Source organism: Elephas maximus, chromosome 8 (genome assembly GCF_024166365.1).
Source record: "Elephas maximus indicus isolate mEleMax1 chromosome 8, mEleMax1 primary haplotype, whole genome shotgun sequence".
In the NCBI taxonomy this organism is placed as follows: domain Eukaryota; kingdom Metazoa; phylum Chordata; class Mammalia; order Proboscidea; family Elephantidae; genus Elephas; species Elephas maximus.
The window spans coordinates 10,420,268-10,445,428 of NC_064826.1; the positions used below are offsets into that span (position 1 = coordinate 10,420,268).

Below are 25,161 nucleotides of genomic sequence, written 5' to 3' on the forward strand. Positions count from 1 at the left end.
ATTTATTCAACAGTAACTGTGCCGCCAGGCAGTGCTCCAAATCTGCTTTAACTCATTTAATCCCCGCAACATGCTAGGTCTTCCTTATTCATTGTCCAGCTTTCACATGCATATGAGACAATTGAAAAGACCATGGCTTGGGTCGGGTGCACCCAAGCCATGGTCATGAGGATCAAAGCCCTCAAAGTGACATCTTTGCTTTTCAACACTTTAAAGAGGTTTTTTGCAGGAGATTTGCCAAATGCAATACGTCATTTGATTTCCTGAATAAGGATGTGATTAAGGAAGATGGAGGAAGAATTGATGCCTTTGAATTATGATGTTGGCGAAGAACGCTGAATATGGACTGCCAAAAGAATGAGCAAATCTGTCTTGGAAGAAGTTCAGCCACAATGCTCCTTAGAAGCAAAGATGGCGAAACTTCGTCTCACATATTTTGCACATGTAATCAGGAGGGATTGGAAACCCTGGTGGCATAGTGGTTATGAGCTATGGCTGTTAACCAAAAGGTCAGCAGTTCGAATCCACCAGGCGCTCCTTGAAAACTGTATGAGGCAATTCTACTCTGTCCTATACGGTTGCTATGAGTTGGAATTGACTCGACGGCAACGCATTTGGTTTTTTTGGTATCAGGAGGGATCAGTCCCTGGAGAAGGACATCATGCTTGGTAAAGTAGAAGGTTAGTGGGAAAAGGGAAGTTCCTCAACAAGACAGACTGACACAGTGGCTGCAACGATGGGCTCAAGGTTGGCAACAATTATGAGGATGGTACGGGATCGGGCAGTGTTTTGTTCTGTTATACAGTTGGTTCAGAACCAACTCGATGGCACCTAATAACAACAACTACGTGCTAGGAGGTAAGCGCTGTTGTTATCCCCATTATACAGATAGGGAAATTGAGACACGGAAACCTTACATAACTTGCCTGAGGCCACGGGGTTAGTCAGGATTTGAATCCAGACAATCTGGTCCCAAATCCTGAGCTCTGGGCCATTGCACAAAGTATGGTGAGTTTTTAAAGGCAGTATTGATGAACTGTGTGGTCAAACAGTTAACATGCTCAGCTGCCAACCGAAAGGTTGGAGGCTCGAGTCCATCCAGAGGTGCCTCGGAAGAAAGGCCTGCAATCTTATGAAAAATCAGCCACTGAAAACCCTAAGGAATTACTAAAGGAAGTCCTTCGGTCTAGAACAAACAACATCAGACCACAGCCGAATCTAGGATGCCAGATTGTACTTGCCAGATACCAACACAGGAAACGAACTCTCAAGGACTATCCAAAACCAAAAGAACATCAACAGGGAACCAGAGAGGTTAATCTGTAAAAGGAGCTCAGCACAAGAGAGTAAGAGGAACGAAAAAAATGTTAGCACCACCAAAAAAAGCACTACAAAATGACAGCAATACACTCACACCTATCATTAATTACACTGAGTGTAAATGGCCTAAATGCACCCATAAAGAGATACAGAGTGACAAAGTGGATTAAAAAAAAAAAAAAGGATCCATCAATATGCTGTCTACAAGAGTCACACCTTAGAAACAAAGACATAAATTTATTAAAAATCAAAGGATAGAAAAAATATATCAAGCAAATAACTATCAAAAAAGAGCAGGAGTGGCAATACTAATCTCAGATAAAATAGACTTTAAAACAAAATCTACCATAAAAGACAAAGAAGGGCACTAGATAATGATTAAAGGGATGATCCATCATGAAGACTTAACCATAATAAACATCTATGCACCCAATGACAGGGCTCTCAAATACGTAAAACAAACTCTAACAGCACTGATAAAAGAAATTGACAGTTCCACAATAATAGTAGGAGACTTCAACACACCACTCTCAGTAAAGGACAGAGCAGCTAGAAACTCAACAAAGATACAGAAGAGCGAAAGAGCACCATCAGCCAGCTTGACCTCATAGACATATATAGAACACTCCACCCAACAGCAGCAAAGTACACATTCTTTTCCAACGCATATGGAACGTTCTCCAGAATAGACCAAATCTTAGGCCACAGAGCAATCCTCAACAAAATCCAAAATACAGAGATAATACAAAGTATCTTCTCTGACCACAACGCCACCAAAGCAGAAATTAACAACAAGAAGAGTAAGGGAAAAAAATCAATTACATAGAAACTAAATAACACCCTGCTTAAAAACCACTGGGTAATAGAAGAAATCAGAGATGGAATCAAAAAGTTCCTAGAATCAAATGAGAATGAAAACGCATCATACCAAAACCTTTGGGACACAGCAAAGGCCGTCTTCAAAGGTCAATTTAGAGCAATAGATGCACACATCAAAAAAGAAGAAAGGGACAAAGTCAAAACGTTAGCTATACAACTTGAACAAATAGAAAGAGAACCACAAAAGAAGCCCACAGCCACCAGAAGAAAGGAAATAATAAAGATCAGAGCAGAAATAAATGAAATAGAGAACAGAAAAGCAATAGAAAGAATCAACAGAACCAAAAGTCGGTTCTTTGAAAGGATCAACAAAATCAACAAACCACTGGGCAAATTGACAAAAGAAAAACAGGAGAGTACGCAAATAACCCAGATAAGAAATGAAATGGGGGACATTACAACAGACTCAACTGAAGTAAAAAGGATCATAACAGAGTATTATGGAAAACTATACTCCAACAAATTTGAAAACCTAGAGGAAACGGACAAATTTCTAGAAACATGCTACCTACTCGAACTAACACAAAATGATGTTGAAAATCTGAACAGACTCATAACAAGAGAAGAGATTGAAAAGGTAAAAAAAAAAGCCCTGGTCAGATGGCTTTACTGGAGAATCCTACCAAACATTCAGAGAAGAGCTTACACCAGTACTACTCAAACTATTTCAGAACATAGAAAAGGAAGCAGCGATACTTTGGAATTCATTCTGTGAAGCCAGCATAACCCTGATACCAAAATCAGGCAAAGACACCGCAGAAAAAGAAAATTAAAGACCAATATCTCTCATGCAAAAATTCTCAACAAAGTTCTAGCCAATAGAATTCAGCATCATATCAAAAAAATAATATACCACGACCAAGTGGGATTCATACCAGGTATGCAACGATGGTTCAACATTAGAAAATCAATCAACATAACCCACCACATAAATAAAAAGAAATAAAAGAATTACATGGTCATCTCAATTGATGCAGAAAAGGCATTCAACGAAGTCCAACACCCAATCCTGATAAAAACTCTCAATAAAATATGTATAAAAGGAAAATTTCTCAACATAATAAAGGGCATCTCTGCAAAACCAACAGCCAACATCATTCTTAATGGAGAGAGGCTGAAAACATTCCCCATGAAAAGAGGAACAGGACAAAGATGCACTTTATCACCACTCCTATTAACATTGTGTTGGAAGTCCTAGCTAGAGCAATAAGGCAAGAAACAGAAAGAAAGGGCATCCAAATTGGTAATAAAGAATTTAAACTCTCCCTATTTGCGGATGGTATGATACTATACAAAAAAAGCCCAAAAGACTCCACAAGAAAACTACTGGAACTAATAGAAAGAGGCAGCAGACTAGCAGGATACAAGATAAACATACAAAAATCAGCTGGATTCCTATACACCAATAAAGAGAACAATGAAAAGGAAATCAGGAAAACAATACCATTTATAATAGCCCCTAAAAAAAATAAAATACTTGGGAATAAATCTAACCACGGATGTGAAAGACCTATACAAAGAAAACTACAAAACACCACTGCAAGAAGCAAAAGAGATCTACATAAATGGAAAAACAAACGATGCTCATAGATAGGGAGACTCAACATTGTGAAAATGACAATTCTACCCAAAGTGATTTACAAATACAATTCAATACCGGTCCAAATACCAACAACATTCTTTAAAGAGATGGAAAAAATTATCATTATATGAAAAGGGAAGGAGCCCCTGATAAGTAAAGCATTACTGAAGAAGACGAATAAATAGGAGGACTCATATTACCTGACAGTAGTCAAAACAGCCTGACACTGGTACAACAACAGATACATTGACCAACAGAACAGAATTGAGAACCCAGGTGTAAATCCATTCACCTACCATCACCTGATCTTCAACAAGGGCCCAAAGTCCATTAAATGGGGAAAAGACAGTCTGTTTTAACAAATGGTGCTGGCAAAACTGGAAGTCCATCTGCAAAAAACTGAAACAGGCCCCGTACCTCACACCATATAAAAAAACTAACTCAAAATGGATCAAAGACATAAATATAAAGCCCCAAACCATGAAGTTCATAGAAGAAGAAAAAGGATCAACGCTAGAGGCCCTAATATGAGGCATTATTAACAGGATACAAACCACAACCAACCACACACAAGCTCCAGAGGATAAGCTAGATAACTGGGACCTTCTAAAATTTAAACACTTATGCTCATCAAAAGACTTTTCACCAAAAGAGTAAAAAGAGAACCTACAGATTGGGAAAATTTTTTTGGCTATTACAAATCAGATGGAGGTCCAATGTCTAAAATCTACAAGAAAACCCAACGCCTCTACAACAAAAAGACAAATAATCCAATTTAAAAAATGGGCAAAGGAAATGAACAGACATTCACCAAGCAAGACATTCGAGCAGCCAGTAGACACATGAGGAAATGCTCACGATCTACAGCCCTTACAGAAATGAAAATCAAAACCACAATGAGATACTATCTCAACCCGGCATTACTGGCACGAATCAATAAAACAGGAAATAACAAATGTTGCAGAGGCTGCGGGGAGATTGGAATTCTTATGCACTGCTGACCGGAATGCAAAATGATACGACCGTTTTGGAAAATGATATGGTGCTTCCTTAGAAAGCTAGAAATAGAAATACCACATGATCCCGCAATCCCACTCCTAGGAATACATCCTAGAGAAATAAGAGTTGTCACGCGAATAGACATATGCACACCCATGTTCATTGCAGCATTGTTCACAATAGCAAAAAGATGAAAACAACCTAGATGCCCATCGACAGATGAACGGATAAACAAACTGTGGTACATACACACAACGGAGTATTATGCAATGATAAAGAACAACAATGAATCTGTGAAGCATCTGATAACGTGGAGGAATCTGAAGGACATTATACTAAGTGAGGTAAGTCAATCACAGAAGGACAAATACTGTATGAGACCACTACTGTAAAAACCCATGAAAAGGTTTACATACAAAAAGAAAACAATCTTTGATGGTTATGACGGAGGGGAGGGGTGGAGATGGAAGAACCCTTAGTAGACAATAAGTAACTAGAAACTTTGGTGGACGGCTAAGACAGTACACAATACTGGGGAAGCCAGCACAACCTGTACAAGACAGAGTCATGGTAGCTCCATGAACACATCCAAACTCCCTGAGGGGCCGAAGCTGGGCTGAGGGCTGTGGGAACCATGGTCTTGGGGAGAATCTAGCTCAACTGGCATAACATAGTTTATAAAGAATATGTTCTATATTCTTCTTTGGTGAGTAGTGTGTGGGGTCTTAAAAGCCTGTGAGCAGCCATCTAGGATATTCCACTGGTCTTAAAAAAAATTTTTTTTTTTTTTTTACCCCTTCGGGAGCAAGGAAGAATGAAGAAAACTAAAGATACAAGAGAAAGATTAGTTCAAAGGACTAATGGACCACATCTACCATGGCCTCCACCAGACTGCATCTGGTAGAACTAGATGGTACCCAGCTACCACCACTGACTGCTCTGACAGGGATCACAATAGAGGGTCCCGGACAGAGCTGGAAAAAAATGTAGAACAAAATTCTAACTCAAAAAGAAAGACCAGGCTTACTGGCCTGGCAGAGACTGGAGAAACCCTGAGAGTACGGCCCCTGGACACCCTTTCAGCTCAGTAATGAGGTCACTTCTGAGGTTCACCCTTCAGCCAAAGATTGAACAGGCCCATGGAACAAAACAAGACTAAAGGGCGCACCAGCCCTGGGGATATGGACTGGAAGGCAGGAGGGGACAGGAAAGCCGGTAATAGGGAACCCACGATTGAGAAGGGAGAATGTTAACATGTCGTGGGGTTGTTAAACAACGTCATAGAACAATGTGTGTACTAACTGTTTGATGAGAAACTAGTGTGTTCTGTAAACCTTCATCTAAAGTACAATAAAAGAAAGAACAGAAGAAAAAGAAAACCCTGTGGAGCACTGTTCTACTCTGACACACACAGGGTCACCAGGAATCAGAGTCGACTTGACAGCGATTCGCTTTACTGACTGATGAACTAACACACTGCTGGTTTATTTTCCCAAGTGGCTTCAACAGTCTCTTTTGCACTCTTGTTTTGTTTAGCAGTCCTTTTCCTCATAAATAGTGCCAAGGTGAACTTCACCCTACGGCCCAGCCCAGTCTGAATTATAAAGACAAAATCTTTGATTAAAATCCTGAGTCTGACTCAATGGAATTTTGTATCGTATGCAGGCGGAGAGTGGTGTTGGCTGCAGCGGTTTGCGGTCAGAAATGCATGGAAATTCTCTCAGGTGCTTTCGTAGCCACGACAGCTCACCTGTATTGGCTGTCTGTATACGCCAGGCTTTACCACTGCACCACCAGGCTTCTTTTCCTCTCTCTAGAGTCCCTTATGGAAACCCTGGTGGCATAACGGTTAAGTGCTACAGCTGTTAATCAAAAGGCCAGCAGTTCGAATCTACCAGGTGCTCCTTGGAAACTCTATGGCACAGTTCTACTCTGTCCTATAGGGTCACTGTGAGTCAGAATTGCCTCGATGGCAACAGGGTCCCTTATGCATCATATATCCATCAGTTTGTTGTGCTATGGTGGCTTGGGTGTTGCTATGATGCTGAAAGCTATGGCCACCGGTATTTCAAATACCAGCAGGGTTGCCCATGGTGAATAGGTTGCAACAGAGCTTCCAGACTAAGACTAGGAAAAAAGGTCTGTCAATCTACTTCTGAAAATTAACTGGTGAAAACCCTAAGGATCACAACAGAAGATTGTCCAATGTAGTGCTGGAAGATGAGCCCCCTAGGTTGGAAGGCACCCAAATACACAGTGGGCGCAACAATGGATGTGAACACACCAACGATCGTGAAGATGGTGTGGGGCTGGGCAAGGTTTCATTCTGTTGTACGCAGGTCGCCATGAGTCAGAGCCGACTGGGCAGCAACTCACAACAATGACTGTCCCTTATAACATGATGCTCCTGAATTTTGGTCACGGTGCAGAGACAGTTAAAAACCTTAAATGTGTAACTAGCTACGCACCCTTTTCAGGGGTCCCCAGATCCTATTGATTAGTGAAGGGAAGAAAAGGGCACAGGAGATGTTCTCAGCATCCCAGAGCCTCATGTAAATTGCACGTTTATTGACGACAAGATTGCGCAGGTTAATGAAAACGCCAGGTTCCTTTGCTCTGGTGTGAAATTAAAACTTGGAGCACCGACGCTGACTATCTCATCGATCACCTCCCCCGTGGTGGAGCGTCCAATCGCTGAATAGTTAAATAATTAAAATGATAATAATTGAATAATTCTTAATTTGAATAATTAAAATGGGAAAGGAAACCGGCGTCAGATACGCTCTGCTGCTTGGACAACGGAGCATGGCACCTGTGGGGAGATACCATCAACAGTGCGTGTGGGTGAGGCGGTGCTTTAGACCCCAGGGCTCGGGGCTCAGCGGGCAGTGAAGTAGGCAGTGTTCAGCCTCAAGTGCCTCTCTGCCAGGGGACGACACCCCCATGGTTGTCAGGGCACCCCCTCAGCCGAAAGCGCTCTGTGCACCCCCACGTTCCACATCTTCAAACCAATTGGTCCTGTTCCATCCCCTCCTGGTGCGTCACAGCCTTGCTCTTCTGTTTTTAATGCGGCAATCGTGCCATTCTCTGAAGTCATGGGCTGTTGTCCCCAGCATGTCACTGAGGCCGAGCCACACAGGCCGCCTGCAAGCGTCGCCCTCAGTAAGTGCCTGGGTAAGAAGGAGCCTCCTTCCCCCTCAGTCAGCAAGTGCCCCGCGGTCTGCTGCTGCCCAGGATGCGGGCCGCCAGCATGCAAGTCAGAGGGCGTGGAACCTACCCTCCAACACACGCTCACACACATACATTCCTACACTCTCACACAGAGATGCCCTCTCACACACACACCCACACAACACTCACATACACGCTCATACATACACACACTCACACAACATACACTTACACAGATCTGCTCACACACACAGTCACACATTAACATAACACTCACACACACACAGAGACACCTTCACATACACTCACACACACTCAATCACACACACACTAACACAACACTCACATACACACACTTACATATTCAAACACACACTCATTCACACCCACACACCACAGGCACACACGTAGCAGTCAGTATCTGGAAGCAGGGCTGCTCTTTTGGTGACCGAGGCTTGATGGTGATCGTGAACGTTTATGAAGCAGCTACTTTGTAGCTGACACTCACTAGCGCCGACTGGCTCCTGCCCTCCAGAGGGAATAGTCGGGCTAGGAAGGTAGGATGCGTAAACAGTAAGATAATGTCGAAGCGCCAAGACGTGATAGAAGCAGGAAGTGCCCCTGGGCTTGGAAGGAGGTGGGCTGGTGGAGGAGCCTTCGCTGCAGCGGCACCTGGACCAGACTTTGCAGGACGGTAGGGTTCGAGTCAACATGGCAGGGGGCGTCTGGACTGCAGCTGTGTGCAGGCAGGGGGCGGTCAGGGCACCTTCAGGTCAGGTGTGGCTTCCCTGGGGGTCTGTGTGCCGTGCTCCAGAAACGGAGTTTAAGCTGAAGCCACTGTTTGCGGAGGCTGGCCTTGCTTTGGGGCCATCGCTGACACCATTTTCCCAGGCATCTTTGAGCAAGAAGAGCTGTCCTTTCTGGGGACTGCTCCGGGACTGGTTGTCTGCTGAGGTGACCCTAAGAAGCCACCTTTCGAGGACACACCAGAGGTTTAGAATGGCCACGTGGCAGGGCCCACACCAGGCACTGCATTGAGGCTGGAAGATGCTAGGTGAGCTGAGGGCTCCAGGATCCCACCTACCCAGAAGTTGTGCAGCTTCACGTGTCTCTGGTCAGCCAGGGAAAGGTGGCTGTCCATGACTGAAGCTCCCATCAAGTCACAGCCGGAGCCTCTGCCCTTTCCTGCTCTTCCCAGAGTCGCTTTCCCGTGGACATATGCGGTTGTCCTCCAGGCAGAAACCCATCTCTGGGGTGCTGCTGGGTCACCAGGCATGGGGCACTTACCCACTGTGAGGAACGCCAGCTCCTTAGACTTGCTGTTATGGCATTGTGGGAGGGGTCCAATTGCTTTGTTTCTGGGGGAGCTGCAGTCCTCCTCAGGGAGAGCAGCCTAGGGCATGTACTCAACCAGCCAAGTGGGGTGCAACCACAAATCAGGTGATTGGCTTCGTTTATAGACAAATGAGATTCTTTCTTCATCTCTGCCCGAAGAGCAGATGCTGCCAGAAGCCAGAATTCCTTACTGGGTAAGAGGAGGTATAACCACACTTGTCGTCGTTGTTAGCTGCCGTCAAGTCGATTACGACTCATGGCGACCCCATGTGCGCACGGCAGAACTGCTCCATAGGGTTTCCATAGGGTTACCTTTTGGAAACAGATCGCCAGGCCTGTCTCTTGAGGTGCTTTTGGGTGGATGCGAACCCCCAACCTCTCAGCTAGTAGTCGAGTGCTTAACTGTTTGCACCACCCAGGGACTAAAACTAATGTTGTTATTTGCTTTTGTTAAAAAGAAAAAGAAACAACGCATACACCCAGCGAGCGTGGTGGGCCTTCAACACGACCCCCAGGCTCTCCCATCTGGTTCATCAACCTCCCGCATAAACAGTAGCAGCAGCCACTACCACAAGCCACATTGTTGTATAATCACACTTTGTTCTGGATTGACAGTTGTATGACCCAATTTAATCACCTATTTGCCAACATTTGGACTGTTTAAAAAACTCAATCCCTTCTCAGCAAAGACAAAGGCTTTCCAAGGGCTGCGTCTAGACCCCAAGGGCCGTCACCAAGGAGGAGCCTTACCGCCACCTTCTCTGTGACCGGTCTTATCTGCAGGAAGGGACCAGCCTATCACGAGCAGGCCTTTGAAGGTCGCTTGGATCTGTGAGTTCCAGTGTGTGTGCTAAGATAATCAGTCACGTTACTTTACAGTCACGCCTCGTACTCTCGTTCTGGAAAATCAATAAAGCCAGGGGGAGGGGAGGGATCGTGTGTAGAACTATTGAAAAGAGAGAAAACAAGAAATAATATTCTGTGAAAATGGTCCTCGAGGAAGCGCAGACCTAGTTTTCATAAGCAATCTCAATTTTCTCTCCAAGCTCATCGCCGAGTTATTAAACCTGAGTACCCATCATATCCTAGACAAAAATACAAAAAAATGAAGCAGGGAAATGGCAGACCTCCTCCGCTAGATGCTCTGGGCACTGGAAATTACCCTGAGCCTCTGAAGAGCGTTTCTAGAAGGTACCCATCACTCACACCCTGAATGACTCGTTCCACCAGATGTTAAAGTCTTGAGCTGCCTGTGCTGTGATACCCCTCCCCCACTGCACCCCAATGTTCTCCTTCCCCTTCTCTGCCAGGCCAATTCCTAACCGCCCTTCAAGACCCTGCAGGAGCTCTCCTGGCTGGCCAGTGACCCCGGGCTCAGGGCTGAGGCTAGAATGGACCTTTCTGTCATAGTCTTGAGTTTTTAACTCACAGCGACCAATGTCACAGAGCAGAACTGCCCCATAGGGTTTTCTAGGCTGTAATTTTTACAGGGCGCCTTGGTGGCACAGTGATTAAGAGCTCAGCTGCTAACCAAAAGGTCAGTGGTTCAAATCCACCAGCCACTCTTGGAAACCCTATGGAGCACTTCTACTGTCCTGTATGGTCACTATGAGTTGGAATTGACTCGACAGCAATGGATTTAATCTTTACAGAAGCAGATCGCCAGGTCTTTGTCCCATGGAGCGGCTGAGCGGGTTCAAACTCCCAACATTTCAGTTAGCAACCGAGCACTAACCACTGTGCAACCAGAGCTCCTTGTCTTGAGTCTTAATCACCATCGATCTTATTTCATTCAACCTGGCCTTAGAACAAGACTCGGTCAGAACGCTTGCTCACCCCGCTTCCTGCTTTTACGTCCGCTTGATCCAGGCATCTGGTCCTCAGCTTCTGAGTCTAAGTGCAGCTGACCTCCAAGTCCTCCAGCTCCCCACAGCAGGAAGCAGGGTCATGCAGAGAGCTGCCACTTTTAGGAACATAGCTTGGGAAATGGTGACCCAAACCATCTTCAGTCTGAAAATTCCCCCGTGTCTAAGGCCAGACACCCTTCCCTTTGACCGCGGATTGTCCCAGGGACTCTCCAGGTGGCTTTCCTGCTCTGGCCAGCTCCACATGTCTTCTCTTGGCTCCCGATATTCGGTCCCAATGGCTTATTTTAAGTATGATCTAGGACTAGATGTGGGTCTAGGATTAGAAGCCAAGCTCTCTGAGAGATAAGCGTTCCAGGTACAACGACGGACTCTTCTGTTACAGCCACCACCAAAAACAAAACTCAAAAAACTAGTTGCCAACGAGTCCAACTCCATCTCGCGGCGACCCTGTGTGTGTCAGAAGAGAACTGTGCTCCATAGGGTTTTCAATGGTTGATTTTTCAAGTAGATTCCCAGGTCTTTCTTCTGAGGTGACTCTGGGTGGACTCGAACTGCCAGCCTTTCAGTTAGCAGCCAAGCGTGTTCATTGTTTGCACCACCCAGGACCTCCTAATCACCACCGACCACATTTAATTCAGCTGCTGAGAGTTAAATGAGCCAGCCTCAAAGTCCACCACTTTCTGAGGCAGCTCTTCCGAGCCCCACCCTCCTCCGTTTATTCACCTGCTTAGACTGGTTAGCTCTCCCCACCCCCCCACCCCACCCCGCCGGTTGCCCTACATCATTCCCCTGAGCATTCTGCTCCACTGAAAAGAGCGACGCGACCGTCCCAAGCCCTCCTGCCCAAAGCATGACGCTGCTTTAGTCTTCACTCCTACAGGAGCAATTTCCCTCTCTTGCACTAAGGTGTCTTTTTATTTGCTGGGTCCCTGAGTGCTGCAAATTAAGCACTCAACTGCTAACCAAAAGGTTGGCAGTTTGAACCCACCCAGATGTGCCTCAGAAGAAAGCCCTGGGGATCTGCTTCTGAAAACTCACAGCCTTGGAAACCTTATGGTGCAGTTCTACTCCACACACATGGAGTTGCCATGAGTCTGAATCGATTCAACGGCAACCAACAACAGTCACGCTCATTCGAGAAATACAGGAGCTGCAGAGAGACTGAAAGAAGAGAAAACCACCGATCGCCCTGCCACTGAAAGAAAACCACTGTTAATATTTAGACTGTTTCTTACGCGGAGCCCTGGTGGCGAAGTGGTTAAGCATTTGGCTGCTAACAAAAGGTTGGCAGTTCGAATCCACCAGCCGTTCCTTGGAAAGCCTATAGGGCAGTCCTACTCTGTCCTACAGGGTTGCGATGAGTCGGAATCGACTTGACGGCAAAGAGTTTTTTTTTTTTTTTTTAATTCCTTACACGCTTAAAGATTAAGGGGACTTTTGTTTCCCCAACGTGACCAGCTGCCAGTTCTCACGTATCACTTGAAAGTCTGAATGCGCTAGTACTTAAGGTTGCCTCTAGCAACGTTCAACTCATAACAATATGTTTTCTGTACATAAAATCTTTTCCAGAAATAAGAATGACCATATTATACAGAACTCTGAGTTTTTAAGACACTACTTCACGCATGTTTATCACCTTCATGTGCACCGATACCTTCTACATGCCCAGCCCCGCCTCCAGCCCCCAGCGGCAGCCCGGGTCTCCCAGTCCACGATGCGCAATACACATCCCTCAAGTCAAGGGATCATGAGCGAGAAATAACATCACATGCCGTTTGGGGAAAACTCTCAAAATCTTACATGCCAGTTCTGACACATGCTACAACACAGATGAACTTTGACAGCGTTATGCTGAGTGAAATAAGTCAGCCAGGAGAGAACACTGAGATCCCACTTCAACCTGAAGTGTCTAGCACAGGCAAGTGCGTTGAGACAGAAGTTTTTTAGTGGTTACCAGGGCGGGGGGGAGGGAAAGGGAACTTACTGCCTAAGGAGCACTCAGTTTCTGTTTCTGCTCAGGGCGAAGAAAAAAATTGGAAACGAGTAATGGTGAATGTCACCGAACTGAACGAGTAAAAATGCTTGAAATGGCAAATGTCTTGTTATATATATTCTACCACAATAAGAAAAAAAAAAGACACACACACACACACAAAACTATGCTGTACCTATTCTGTACCAACTCTTTTCAAATGAAATGAACACTCTGTCTTCTTCTTCCCCAATGCACACATGCACTTAATGCGTGTTTATTCAGTCCTTAAGGAGCCCTGGTGGTACAACGGTTAAGCGCTCAGCTGCCAACCAAAAAGTCAGAGGTTCAAAGCCACCCAGTGGCTCCATGGGAGAAAGACCTTGCAATCGGTTCCATAATGATTACAGCCTAGGAAGCCCTATGGGACAGTTTCTCTCTGTCACGTGGGGTTGCTATGAGTCAGAATCAACTCGACGGCACCCAACAACAACATTCAGTGCTTACATGGTCTCTAAGGAGGGCCGAGGGTGGGACCACAGGGCGCCTGCAGCAGTTAGAAAGGGGACCCCAAGTGGGTACAGGCTCCAAAGGCACCAGGCTCCTGGAAATGGGGCGACTGGTGTGGACAGAGGAATGAAGACGCAGTGAACTGAGAAGGTCGAGAGGAGGACAGACGGAGGAGAGTGCAGCAGAGGTTAGGGGCAGGAACTAGCCTCCAGCTGATGTTTATTGGGCACCAGCTGTGTGCCAGACACAAATGGAGAAGTACTGTGTGATCCCACTTATATGAAGCACCTGGAACAGACAAATGTGTAGAGACAAAGAGACAGCGAGAGAGCTGAAGAAAGCAGCTCAGAGAAGGGCTGGAAAGTGCCTGGGAGACAGGAAGGGATGTCTCAAAGGGATGTCCCTGAGCTTAACCTTGAAGCAAAGAGCCAACAAGAGCAAAGACCCCAAGGCCTCTAGCAGCCCCCTCGACTGCCCCAGATGGGTCCATGTGACCACAGGGGACGTAGGGCAGTGGGAGGGGGCTGAGGCTGCTGATGGCCAAGCCGCCAAACCATGTGTCCCACATGCAGGCTGAGGGGCATCCACTTCTGAATGTCACCCTGTTCATTGAAGTTCAGGAGCCCCTAGGCCAGGGCCAGTAGTATCTGGAATCCCAGACCTGTGAGCCGGCTGGAGGGCACGACGCAATCTTAGGGTCCCTTGTGGGTCTACCCTCTCAGAGTTGAGCCTCCCCAGCCCACTCTCCTCTGCCCCAGCAGCAGAGGTCACTCCTGAAGGAAGGACCAAGTGTTTAAGCCCCCAGGGCATGCCCCTCTTCCAGCATCTCCCCTGGGTCCAGATGGTGGCCAGTGTCGGTCACCCTGCAGCTATCCTCACCCGCAAACCCCTTCAGCAAAGGGAACTCCCCTTCCCTGTGTTGCCTCTAAGGAGCTGGGGGTTCTTGCCCTAGTCAAGCTGAGGGCTATTGCTCATGGCGCCCTGGAGTCCTGCCTGGAAGAGGCAGCTCTGAGCCCAAGTATGCTGCCTTCTGAACCTGGATCAAGGATGGACCCAAAAGCCCAAAGCTGGGTGGTGACTTGCCCTCCTGCTCCTCGTCCCCATCAGCATTGCCCTTTCTGGACATGGAGCCTACCCTAGAGCCTTGTCTTTCCCTCTTCCGTGGGCATCTGATCCAGATCTCTGCTTCCTGGCCTCCTCCTGGGTCCCTGCTGTGCCTAGCGCATGCTGACAGATCAGTAAAGGCTCTTGCAATAAAGAGTGGGGGTCTGCTCGCATTTCCTCCTTCTGCCTCTGCTCCCCACCTCCATCGTCACCTCTGTCTTTGCACCTGGTTATCAGCCTGGCCCTGAGGGGAGATGACAGCGCCTGGCTGCCCAGCTACATGGCTGGGGTGAAGGTGCAAGATTACAAACACCCAGCAGCTGCAGCTTATCAGTCAGGACACATGCCCTGTCCATGCCCAGAGCTGCAGTGACTTGTGCCTGTCACTCATTCATTCATCAAACATTCATTGAAGCATGTCAGGCACTGAGCTGGGACTTAAGAAGGCAGAGATGAAAAAGACAGATACAGCGGCACAGAAAAGTGTACGTCGTAGACACTAAAGCTGGACAACCCCAAGGACTGCCTGGAACACACTTTGAAAAACAGCCAAAGCATAGCTGTTGATGAGAAACTAATATGAATGAGCACATCAATAAGATGCTAAAAATAAACTTAAAGCAAAACGCAAAGCCCTGCCTTTGAGTCAATCCCGACTCATGGTGACCCCAGGTGTTTCAGAGTAGAGCTGTGCTCCATAGGGTTTTCTTGGCTGTCATCTTTATGGAAGTGGATTGCCAGGCCTTTCTTCCAAAGCACCGTTGGGTGGGCTCACACTGCCAAATTTAGGTTAGTAGCTGAGTGCAAATCACTTGTGCTTCCCAGGGACTGTAAACCTGAAGCACTAAGGACTTATTTCCCTCTATTTTTAGATGACAGAGGTGATAGCTACTTAGAATGGCCCACTTCTCTGAGGCACCCACTACTCCGCAGGCACTGGGTAGTATGCCTCAGTGGGCTTCCAAACAAGTGGAGATGGGATCGTTGGAGCGGTGGCTGCCATTTCACCCTGCTTTTTACATGTGGCTGCTTTCACTGGAAGATTAGTTGCACTGAGAGAGGAAAGTTCGAAAGATAATTAAACCAGTTAAAAAGCAAAACAGCACTGGGACCCAAGCTGGGCTTCAGAGCCAATTTCCAAGAAGTCATTTCATCATCGGAGAACAGGGATCATGAACTTCCTCTCTCAGCTATGCAAATTCTGAGGGAATAAGACCTCACATTTGCATAATGCGAGATGCTGTTCAAAGCGCCATTCAGTCACTAACCTAGAGAAGGCTTTATTTCCCCCGGAAACCTAAGTGGAAACACCGCTCCCACGGTATTTTTTCCACTCACCCCTCAAAAACCGGAGCCACCTGAATCCAGGTGCTTCTGACTGAGTGGGGAGCTCCAATAACCGGGCGTGCAAACCTGGGCGGCCTTCAGGTTCAGAAAACTTCCTGACGAATTAACAAGATCAAGGGGGATGACCCTGAGCTCAGATTTTGAGGTCCTCACTGGGTCTCAGGCTATGTGGAAGCTGATGGACCATGTTTGGATGACTCCACTCCCTTCTACCAAATAGCATCAGAAATTAGGGCCCAGGCCCTATCCTTAAACCTACAGATCTCAGCGTCAACGGCACCCCACAACCTGGCCCATGTTTTCCCAATAGCTCCTCTGCCTTGTTTTTAAGTCATGGGAACCCAGAGACTAAATCTGCTGTAAACCCAGCCCGGGGAGGGTGGAGGGGGGCAGGGGGGGATGCTCAGAAAACTGTGATGAGAAAACTCGTCAGGGGAGGGCAAGGACAGGGAAATCACTCTCCCCAAACCTGATGCTTCTCCAATTTTTTTTTTTTTTTTTCCATCTCTTTCCAACTTAATTAGGTGCTTCACTCTCAGCCCCCAGATCGCCAGCCTTCCCTGACACCTCCATCTTAGGCATTTTAAAGAAAGATTAACCTGGCTGTTTGCTTTTAATTCTGAACCTGTGTTAATACTCAACTCCCTCTAGATTAGAAGAGAAGAAAAACACACTCCCACACGCACTGCGGCAGCACTGGTGAGGCTGCTATTTCCAACAAAGTCACGGTCCCCATGTGGCTAGAACCTGCTGGCAGCACTTACCATTTGAGAAGGGCCACGAGAACCAGTGCAAGGGCCACGGTCACCATGGGGCTGCTCTGTGCCCATTGCAGAAACCCCGAGGTTTCCATCAGTCCCCCAGACCAGACAGTGGGGTGCTCCAGGGAAAGTGAGGCCTTAGAGGAACCTCGAGCTGCAGATGGAGGAAGAAGCAGGCAACCAAGATAACATCACACCAAGTGGGTTCCAAAAACAAGCCCTTTCTCAGAGCAACTCCTTATAAAGAGGAAGGAAGAGGAGGGAAAAACACAGGCTTCTGTGTAAGCCAATGAATCAGCAACTTTATTTTCCTGATGACTGTTCTGTCAATAAACATTTATGTTAAGCCTCCTGGGAGGGAGCAGCAGAACTGACCCCATATTGGCTAAAGAACAAAATGGCTGCCGCAGCAGGCTTCTCCTGGGACAAGCAGGCCTCGCAAAAGACGCCCCTCAACGAGATGACCCTTTAATGCATGATTAAATGAAACGTGGGTCAGGAGACAGAATGTTCCAGAAAATTCAGAGCTAGACATCAACCTGATGGAAATGCTGGCTGCGTTGAGAGCATCAGTCCCACAGCAGCCCTTAGTCCTCGGGGTCTGATGGCCATCCAGGGTCAGCAGGGTCCTTGGTGGCTGGCTGCTGGAACAGACCAAATATCTTGCCCCAGGTCAGTGTTCTCCTCCTGAGTTGGAGGATTTCTGAAATGCCTAAAAGCCTACCTACCCATGGGCTCATGTGTGGGTCCTTTGTTCCTTCCTGGAGTTTATCTGACTAAATAGATGGAGTGGTTGTTTGCTTATTAATCAGCTTATCACACCTATGAGCAATGGGGGGGTACCAGAGGAGGTGCCATTCACTGGGGCATCCACCCAACCATTCATTTGCCACACAAAGGGCTCCGCGCCAAGCCCTGCTGGGCAGTGTTCAGACAACAGATGTGGTCTCTGCTCCGAGGAAAGAGACAGGTAAACAAATGGAGCAGTTACAAACTGGGAAAAGTGCCGCAAGAGTCAGGGTGTCAAATGTCGCTTTTCTGTTTTGTAAAGACTGCTCTGACTGGAGCTAAAGAACGAACCCGAGGGCAGGAGGGTCCTGAGGAGATCACCACAGCGCTCCAAGCAGAGAGCAGGGGGGTGGACTCCCACAGGGAGGCAGTTGGAGAGAAGTAGATGGATTTGAACGATATTTCAGGCAAAGATGATGCAAACTTTCTGGTGGTGGGATGTGAGGGGTGGTTATATTTGTTATTAGGTGCTGTCGAGTCGGTTCTGACTCATAGCAACTCTACATACAACAGAATGAAACACTGCCAGTCCTGTGCCATCCTCACAATCCTTGTTATGCTGGAGCCCATTGTTGCAGCCACTGTGTTAATCCACCTCGTTCAGGGTGGGGGAAGGAGGAATAACGACAGGTGTGCGGCATGCGTGCGTGCGTGTGGTGGCACTTGCTGAGATGAGGAAGGCTAAGAAGAACAGGGTATTGGGGAAATCAAGAGTCCAGCTGGGTCCTGTCAAGCTCCAGGTACCTGTTACTCATCTGAGTGGCGCTGTCCAGTCAGAGAGCAAACTCGGCCAGATATGTAACAATACTTAATAGTAATACCCAATTTGTTGAGTATCTTCCATGTACCAGTTTCTATTCTAAGAGCTTTCATCTGTGTAAACTCACAGCCTTACAAACAACCCTGAGTTAAAGCTTATTATCCACGCTGTCTTGCAGAAAAAGAAACTGAGGCACGGGCTGACTCCAAAGCTTATTCTCTGAATCAAACAGGTCTATTCAAGCATGGAGGTCACCAATATGCAAATGGTACTGAAGCCCAGGAGAATAGATGAGCTACAGTCACAGATAAGATCGGGAACCCCACAAAACATGTCCAAACACCTGCCCCTTTCTCAGGCCATTTGTCCTGCCCCCTGGTTTGCATTGCTACTATGGTAACCCCAACTACAGCATCCCATCTGGACTCAAGGGTCCTGTGCCCCAGCCCAGCCCTTCTGTCTTTCCCCTCTCCCATCACAGTTCATGTTTCCTTTTCCCCATTCTATCAGTGCTTGTAGTTGTTGTCATTGTGTCCCTTCCAGTCGATTCCGATTCATAGTGACCCTATGTGACAGAGTAGAACTGCCCCATAGGCTTCCCTAGGCTGTAATCTCTATGGGAGCAGATTGCCAGGTCTTTTCTCCTGCAGAGCCGCTGGGTGGATTCGAACCCCTGACCTTTCGGTTAGCAGCTGAGCACTTAACCATTGTGCCCCTGGGGCTCCATGTCAGTACCTGTACTGAGATGTTTATATTTCAGCAGGGGTCACCTGGAACGGTGTGTTTGCAACCAAAGGCACTGCTGTGGGGTCGGGGGGAGGACAACAAGCTGGTGCGGAGGGGCCCTAAGTTCATCATGCCTATGGGTTCAGACATGACTTACACCAGTGTGAGCATCAAACAGACGCTCAAAAAATATGGAAAAGGATGCCAAGGTGCAATGTGTGCGAAGTGCTGGTGTAAGGCTCAATACGCGGGTGTACCCGCTGCAGGACGTCTCGGAGACTTTAACCTAACGAGCTTGTGAATCGCAAGAGTAGGAGAGAGACAGCAGTGTTCCCCACACAGATGTGACCACAGCACCCTGCTGAAGGAACATACATTAGCATACCCTGATGTAGCATTCTAAGGAACATGCTTTGAGAAGTGTTGGACAAGCCCCACTTATTTATAGAAGACACTGGAACCCAGAGAGGAAGCGGCTTGTACGAGGCCTCAGAGCTGTTTAGTGAGAAAGCCCAGGCTCCTGGCTCCCCGCTCACGGTCTTCATCTAGAATATGCTCCTCGTATCCCCCCAGGGACCTGCCATCCACGTACCTGAGAGACTCCACCCTGTTCATAGGGCAGCCTGAGAACGTTGGTGGCCAGCCCAGAGATGTCCAACTTTCCCCAGGGGCTGCCAGCCAGCTGCGTGGCACGGAGTCCATTCGTTCCTTCCTCTGACTGTGTTTTTGGAGCCCTGCTGTGTGATTTGTGGAAGAGACTGTTTCTCTACCCGACCCGAGCGAAGATAATCCTCAGTGAACTGTGGACAGTAAACTAACAGGAGGGGCGGAAGAATCAGTTTCGAGTGGTATTAAGGATTTTCATCGAGCGTAATGTGAGTAAGGATTATTACGGTTTTGACGTTCATGACGCAACACAGGGGCACCCTAGCCAGGATTTTTCCAGGATGAAGGGCACGCCGTTGCCATGATATTTACCGTAATTAAATATTGGGCCTTTAGCTTTTTCTGGATTCTTTTCGTTCAATAATACCCCTATTAAAAACAATCAACTATACGGAAATGTACAAAGTGAAAATACTCCTAACTCCCAGCGACAAAAAAAAAAAGAGCTCTGTTAATTCATGAGAGCCCATCCACCCCTCTCATTTCCTTTGCTCATACAAACGTGGGTATGTTCTTAGTTTTTACGAAAACAAGATCACATTACCCACGCCATTCTGCAACTGGCCTTTTTTACTTACTGTGTCATGAACAGGTGTCCACGTTTGTACCTGTAGGTAAACCTCATTCTTCTTAATTGCTACTTAGGATTCCTCTGTACGCACGTTGTTCATTCCCAAGGCTGCTGTAACAAAGTACCATCAGCTGGGTGACCAATGACAGAAATTTATTGTCTCACCGTTCTGGAGGCCAGAAGTCCAAAATCAGGGTGTGGGCAGGGCCATGCTCTCTCTGAAGGCTCTTGGGGAAGATCCCTCCTTGTCTCTCCCAGCTTCTGATGGCCCTGGGTGTTCCTTGGTGTCCCTTGGCTTAAAGAGGCATCACCACATGGTCTTCCCCACCCTCCTACCCCTGTGCATCTCTCTGTCTCTTCTCTTTTATAGGACGTCATTCAGATTGGACTAGGACTCACCCAACTCCGATACAACCACATGGTAACTGATCACATCTTCAAAGACCCTATTTCCAAACGAGGTCACAGTCACAGGTACAGGGGTCAGGGCTTGAACAGATCCTTTTGGGAGACACAACTCAACCCATCCCAGATGTGCTGTAAATTGTTTCATCAGTCCTCTGTTGAGTGGCAGTCGAGTTCTTTCCAAGTTTTCGGTGACAAATGAGGCTCTGGTGGACATCCTCATACATGTCACTACGCCCTGTGTGAGGACATCAAAGCAAGGCCTTACAAGTGGGATGGCTGGACCCAAAGACATGCATTTCAAAAATGCTGCGAGGTATCGGCTTTCCCTCCCTCGAGCTGCGTATGGAAGGGCCCTCTTACCCCTTGGTAAGAACCCTCCCATCTCAACCCATCCCATACCCGTAAATTTTTTCCTCCCACATCCAGGCAGACCCCCCCACCCCAGCACTGAGTCAACTACTTTGACTTAAGTCTTTTGTTTCCTTTTAGAGCTTTCACTCCATAAACTCTGTGGTATTTCCTCCATGTCCCTTGTGTTTAAAAACGGCCTGCACAGATGTCTGGGGTGCCTCCTCCCCACCAAAGGGTCCCAGCTGGTCTGCTCCCAGGTTGGTATCCTTGACCACATTCAAGGCAGAGCTTCTCTCTCCATGAAGGCCCAGAGACTAGGGCCATGAGGACAAAGAACATTTACACATAGACTATCTAATCAGCTTCAGAGCAACCCCCGGAAGGAGGGGAGAAAGTTTTCACTCCTGGATGCAGAGATGAAGACCCTGGATCCCAAAGATGTTATGTGACTGTCGGAAATCACACATGTGACACATTCCAGAGCCGGGCTGGAGCCCAGAGCCTCAGCTCTAAGGCCGGTGCTTTACCTGGGTTGGTCACATGCTGGTGTAGAAGATTCATAGCTTACCAAGCAACTCACGGTTGGAATATGGCTCATTTCTGCACTTACCCCCTCGGGGGCAGAGTGCTGCGCAGGTAAGGGTGATGGAGGGGTGCTGTGTGTCTGTGAACTGCTTTACCTCCTTGCAGAAGACACTAGAAGGCTGAGAGCCTCATCTAGCCCCAGCTGTGTCCTATCTCCTCAATATTGTCCAATATCTTAGGGACTCTGGCCAATTTACCTCCTTGCAGAAGACAGCCATGCAAAGATGGAACTATGCTGTAGCCAGAAGCCAAGGAACACGTGGGGCTACCAGAAGCTGGAAGACACAGAAAGGACCTTCCCCTACAGCCTTCAGACAGAGCATGACGCTGCAAGCCCCCAGAGCAGTGGGAGGATGCATTTCTGATCTTGCAAGCCACCCCATTTGTAGTACTTTGGGAAACTGCCCTAGAGGAGGCTGCTGGTCTTCCAGGCAGGAGATAGTGGTCTGAATATGGCAGTAGACTTGGAAACGGGGAGGAGGGGGTTGGTTTTCAAGACTCCTGGAAAGGCAGAATCAAGAGAACTTGGTCACTGGTGTGGGGTGAAGGAGAGGAAGGAGCCAAGGATGACCCTCGAATTTCTGGCCATGTTGTTGGAGCCCATTGTGGTACCAGACACGGCAGTAAGGATTTGGGAAGGAAGAATCCAGGGAAAATACTGTGGCTTCAGCACTGACCAGGCTAAGCCTGAGACCCCTAGTGGCCTCACAAATGAAGATGACCAGGATGCACCAGGTCTGTGGGGCCACTGGTCAGGAGAGAACTTTGACATGGAGAGGTAGTTTCGTTTTGAGAGTCATCCACATATGGGTGAGCGGAAGCCACATGGATAAAACTGGCCACAGAGGATGGGGAGACTGCTGAAAAGTGATCTGAAGGAGGAGCTGAGATGAGCCACCCTCAGGGGAGGAGCAAAGAGAAGCCTAAAAAAGACTGAAGGGGAAGTCCAGAGAGACCATATTTTAGTGCCCAAGAGCATAGCTTTTTATTTTCAGATGACCTGGGTTCCAGTCCTGCCGCCTCGGTTCTCTAGCTTGGATGGTCTTGAGAAGTTATTCAATGTGTCTGAGCCTCAGTTTCTTGTCTTTGAAATGAGGAGTACAGGGCTGGAGTGAGGAGGACGAGCCCCCATGTGGAGCACTTAGCAGAGCTCGGGCATGTGGTAAGCCGTCCATACCTGTGGGACTGTTTTCACTGAAGCCACAGGAGGAAAGCTGTAAGGAACAGGGAACCGTCAAGGGTGTTGGCTGTTACAGAAAGGTCAAGTGTCTGCCTCATGAAGAGCCTTGGACTTGGCAGCTGGGTCACGTGGCCCCTTGCCGAATGTTCTTGGAGGACTGGGGGTGTGGAGACAGAAGGAGGGGCGAGGAGGTTTGGAAAGGGCTGATTCAGCCTCACTTTCGCCCCATAGGAGCCTGGGAGAAGAAACAGGTGTGAGTGGGATAGAGGAGTGGGTTCCCAGGTACCACCCTCTATAGGGCCAGGCAAAGGAGTGTCTCCTGCCCAGACTGGGATATAGCAGCGTTGCTGCCTCACCAAGGTTGCTATGGCAACATGGATGGGTGCACACAGTCCTAAGGTCTGTGCCTGGGTGGTGGGGGCAGGACGGAGTTTTATATGTCCCTGCACCACCGCACCACCCATTGCATTGGGATCTCCTACTGCCTGGCCTCAGTTATGGTCCACACATGATTGCTGTGATCCATGCTGTCCAGCCTATTCCCATCCTTGAGTCCATACCTGTGGAGCAGCTCTCTCCAATCCTACAGACACCACACCAAAATGTCCATATCTGGGCTCATGTCACTGCCTCTTCCGTCTGCTGTCCTCCGGGTCCCCACCTCACAACTTACACTCAGCCCCAAGGCAGAAACCCGGGCTTCTCCTTGCTTCTCCTTCTCTCTCTCTTCCAGCCCCACAGCCAGTCGGTCACCAAACCCTGCCGGCTCTGCCCCCAAGTCTCGCAAATCCGGCCCCTCCTCCATTTATCCATTCACTCATTCCACATTGTCTCACTGGATCAACAAATCCAGCAGCACTTCCTTGTTTGGAGACCGTTTGGGCAGCGGAGCGCCTCGTACCATGAGCAGGCATGGTTCCTAATCTCATGGGGCTTGCGTCCCAGGAGGGGTCCACCTAGACCTCAGTCTCTTCATTGGCTTCACTGCCTCTGTTCTTTCCACGTGATTGACTGGGTCTGTGCTCAATGGCTGCACCTGAAGAACAGGAGAGGACCAGTAAGAGTGGGGAACACCAAGCAGGGAAGACCAGGCCAAGGTGACACAGGCCAGTAGGTGGGACACGAGAGCCATAATATCCAGCTCCTGGCAGCCATTGAAAGGAAAGGGAAGCCACTGAGGGGTCTGAGCAGGGGGTGACATGATGCTATTTAGACCAGTCATATCTGTGTTAGCCTCCTGGGGCTGCCGAAACAAAGTGCCACAAACTGCGTGGATTAGAGCAACAGGAATTTATTTTCTCACAGTTCCAGAGGATAGAAATTCGAAATCAAGGTGTCAGCAGGGCTGTGCTCTCTTCGTAAGCTCTAGGGGAAGATCCTTCCTGTCTCTCCCAGCTACTGGTGGCCCTGGGTGCTCCTTGGCTAGTGGCGGCATCACTCCAATCTCCGTCCCCCACCTTCACATGGCTGTCTTCCCTCTGTGTATATTTGTTTCTATGTCTCTTCTTATAACCCCACTCACACTGGATTAAGACCCCCTAGGAGCCCTGGTGGCTCAGCTGCTGTCTTGGGTTGAATGGTGTCCCCCCAGAATATATGTCAGCTTGGCTAGGTCCTTGTCATGGATTGAATTGTTTCCCAAAAATGTGTGTATCAATTCAGCTGGGCCATGATTTCCAGTATTGTGTGGTTGTCCTCCATTTTGTGATTGTAATTTTATGTTAAAAAGGATTAGGGTCAGATTGTAACACCTTTACCCAGGTCATATCCCTGATCCAATCCCTGGGGTGTGGCCCATACCACCTTTTATCTCTCAAGAGATAAAAAGGACAGGGAAGCAAGCAGAGAGTGGGGGAACCTCATACCACCAAGAAAGCAGTGCCGGGAGCAGAGCGTGTTCTTTGGACCCGAGGTCCCTGCGTGGAGAAGCTCCTAGTCTGGGGGAAGATTGATGAGAAGGCTGACAGAGAGAAAAAGCCTTCCCCTGGAGCTGACACCCTGAATTTGGACTTTAAGACTACTTTACTGTGAAGAAATAAATTTCTCTTTGTTAAAGCCATCCACTTGTGGTATTTCTGTTATAGCAGCACTAGACGACTAAGACAGCTGCTAACCAAAGGTCGGCATTTTGAATCCAACAGCCACTCCTTGGAAACCCTATGGGGCAATTCTACTCTGTCCTATAGGGTCTCTAAGAGTCAGAATAAACTCAGAGGCAATGGGTTTTTATTATTATTTTTTTTTTTACCCCAGTATGACCTCATCTGAACTTAACTG

At 47.8% G+C, this 25,161-nt stretch overlaps 1 protein-coding gene across 3 annotated transcripts in view; it reads right to left on the reverse strand.

Moving 5' to 3' along the window:
* The window catches only part of TBXAS1 (thromboxane A synthase 1), a 174,952-nt gene extending 157,881 nt beyond the window's left edge, over positions 1–17,071 (reverse strand). For all 3 annotated transcript variants that reach the window (XM_049893416.1, XM_049893418.1, XM_049893417.1), the window contains exon 1: positions 16,852–17,071. In XM_049893416.1, the coding sequence (XP_049749373.1) occupies positions 16,852–16,940 (89 nt within the window). In that variant the 5' untranslated portion in view covers positions 16,941–17,071. The remainder of the gene's footprint in view (positions 1–16,851) is intronic.
* Positions 17,072–25,161: the final 8,090 nt, after the last annotated feature.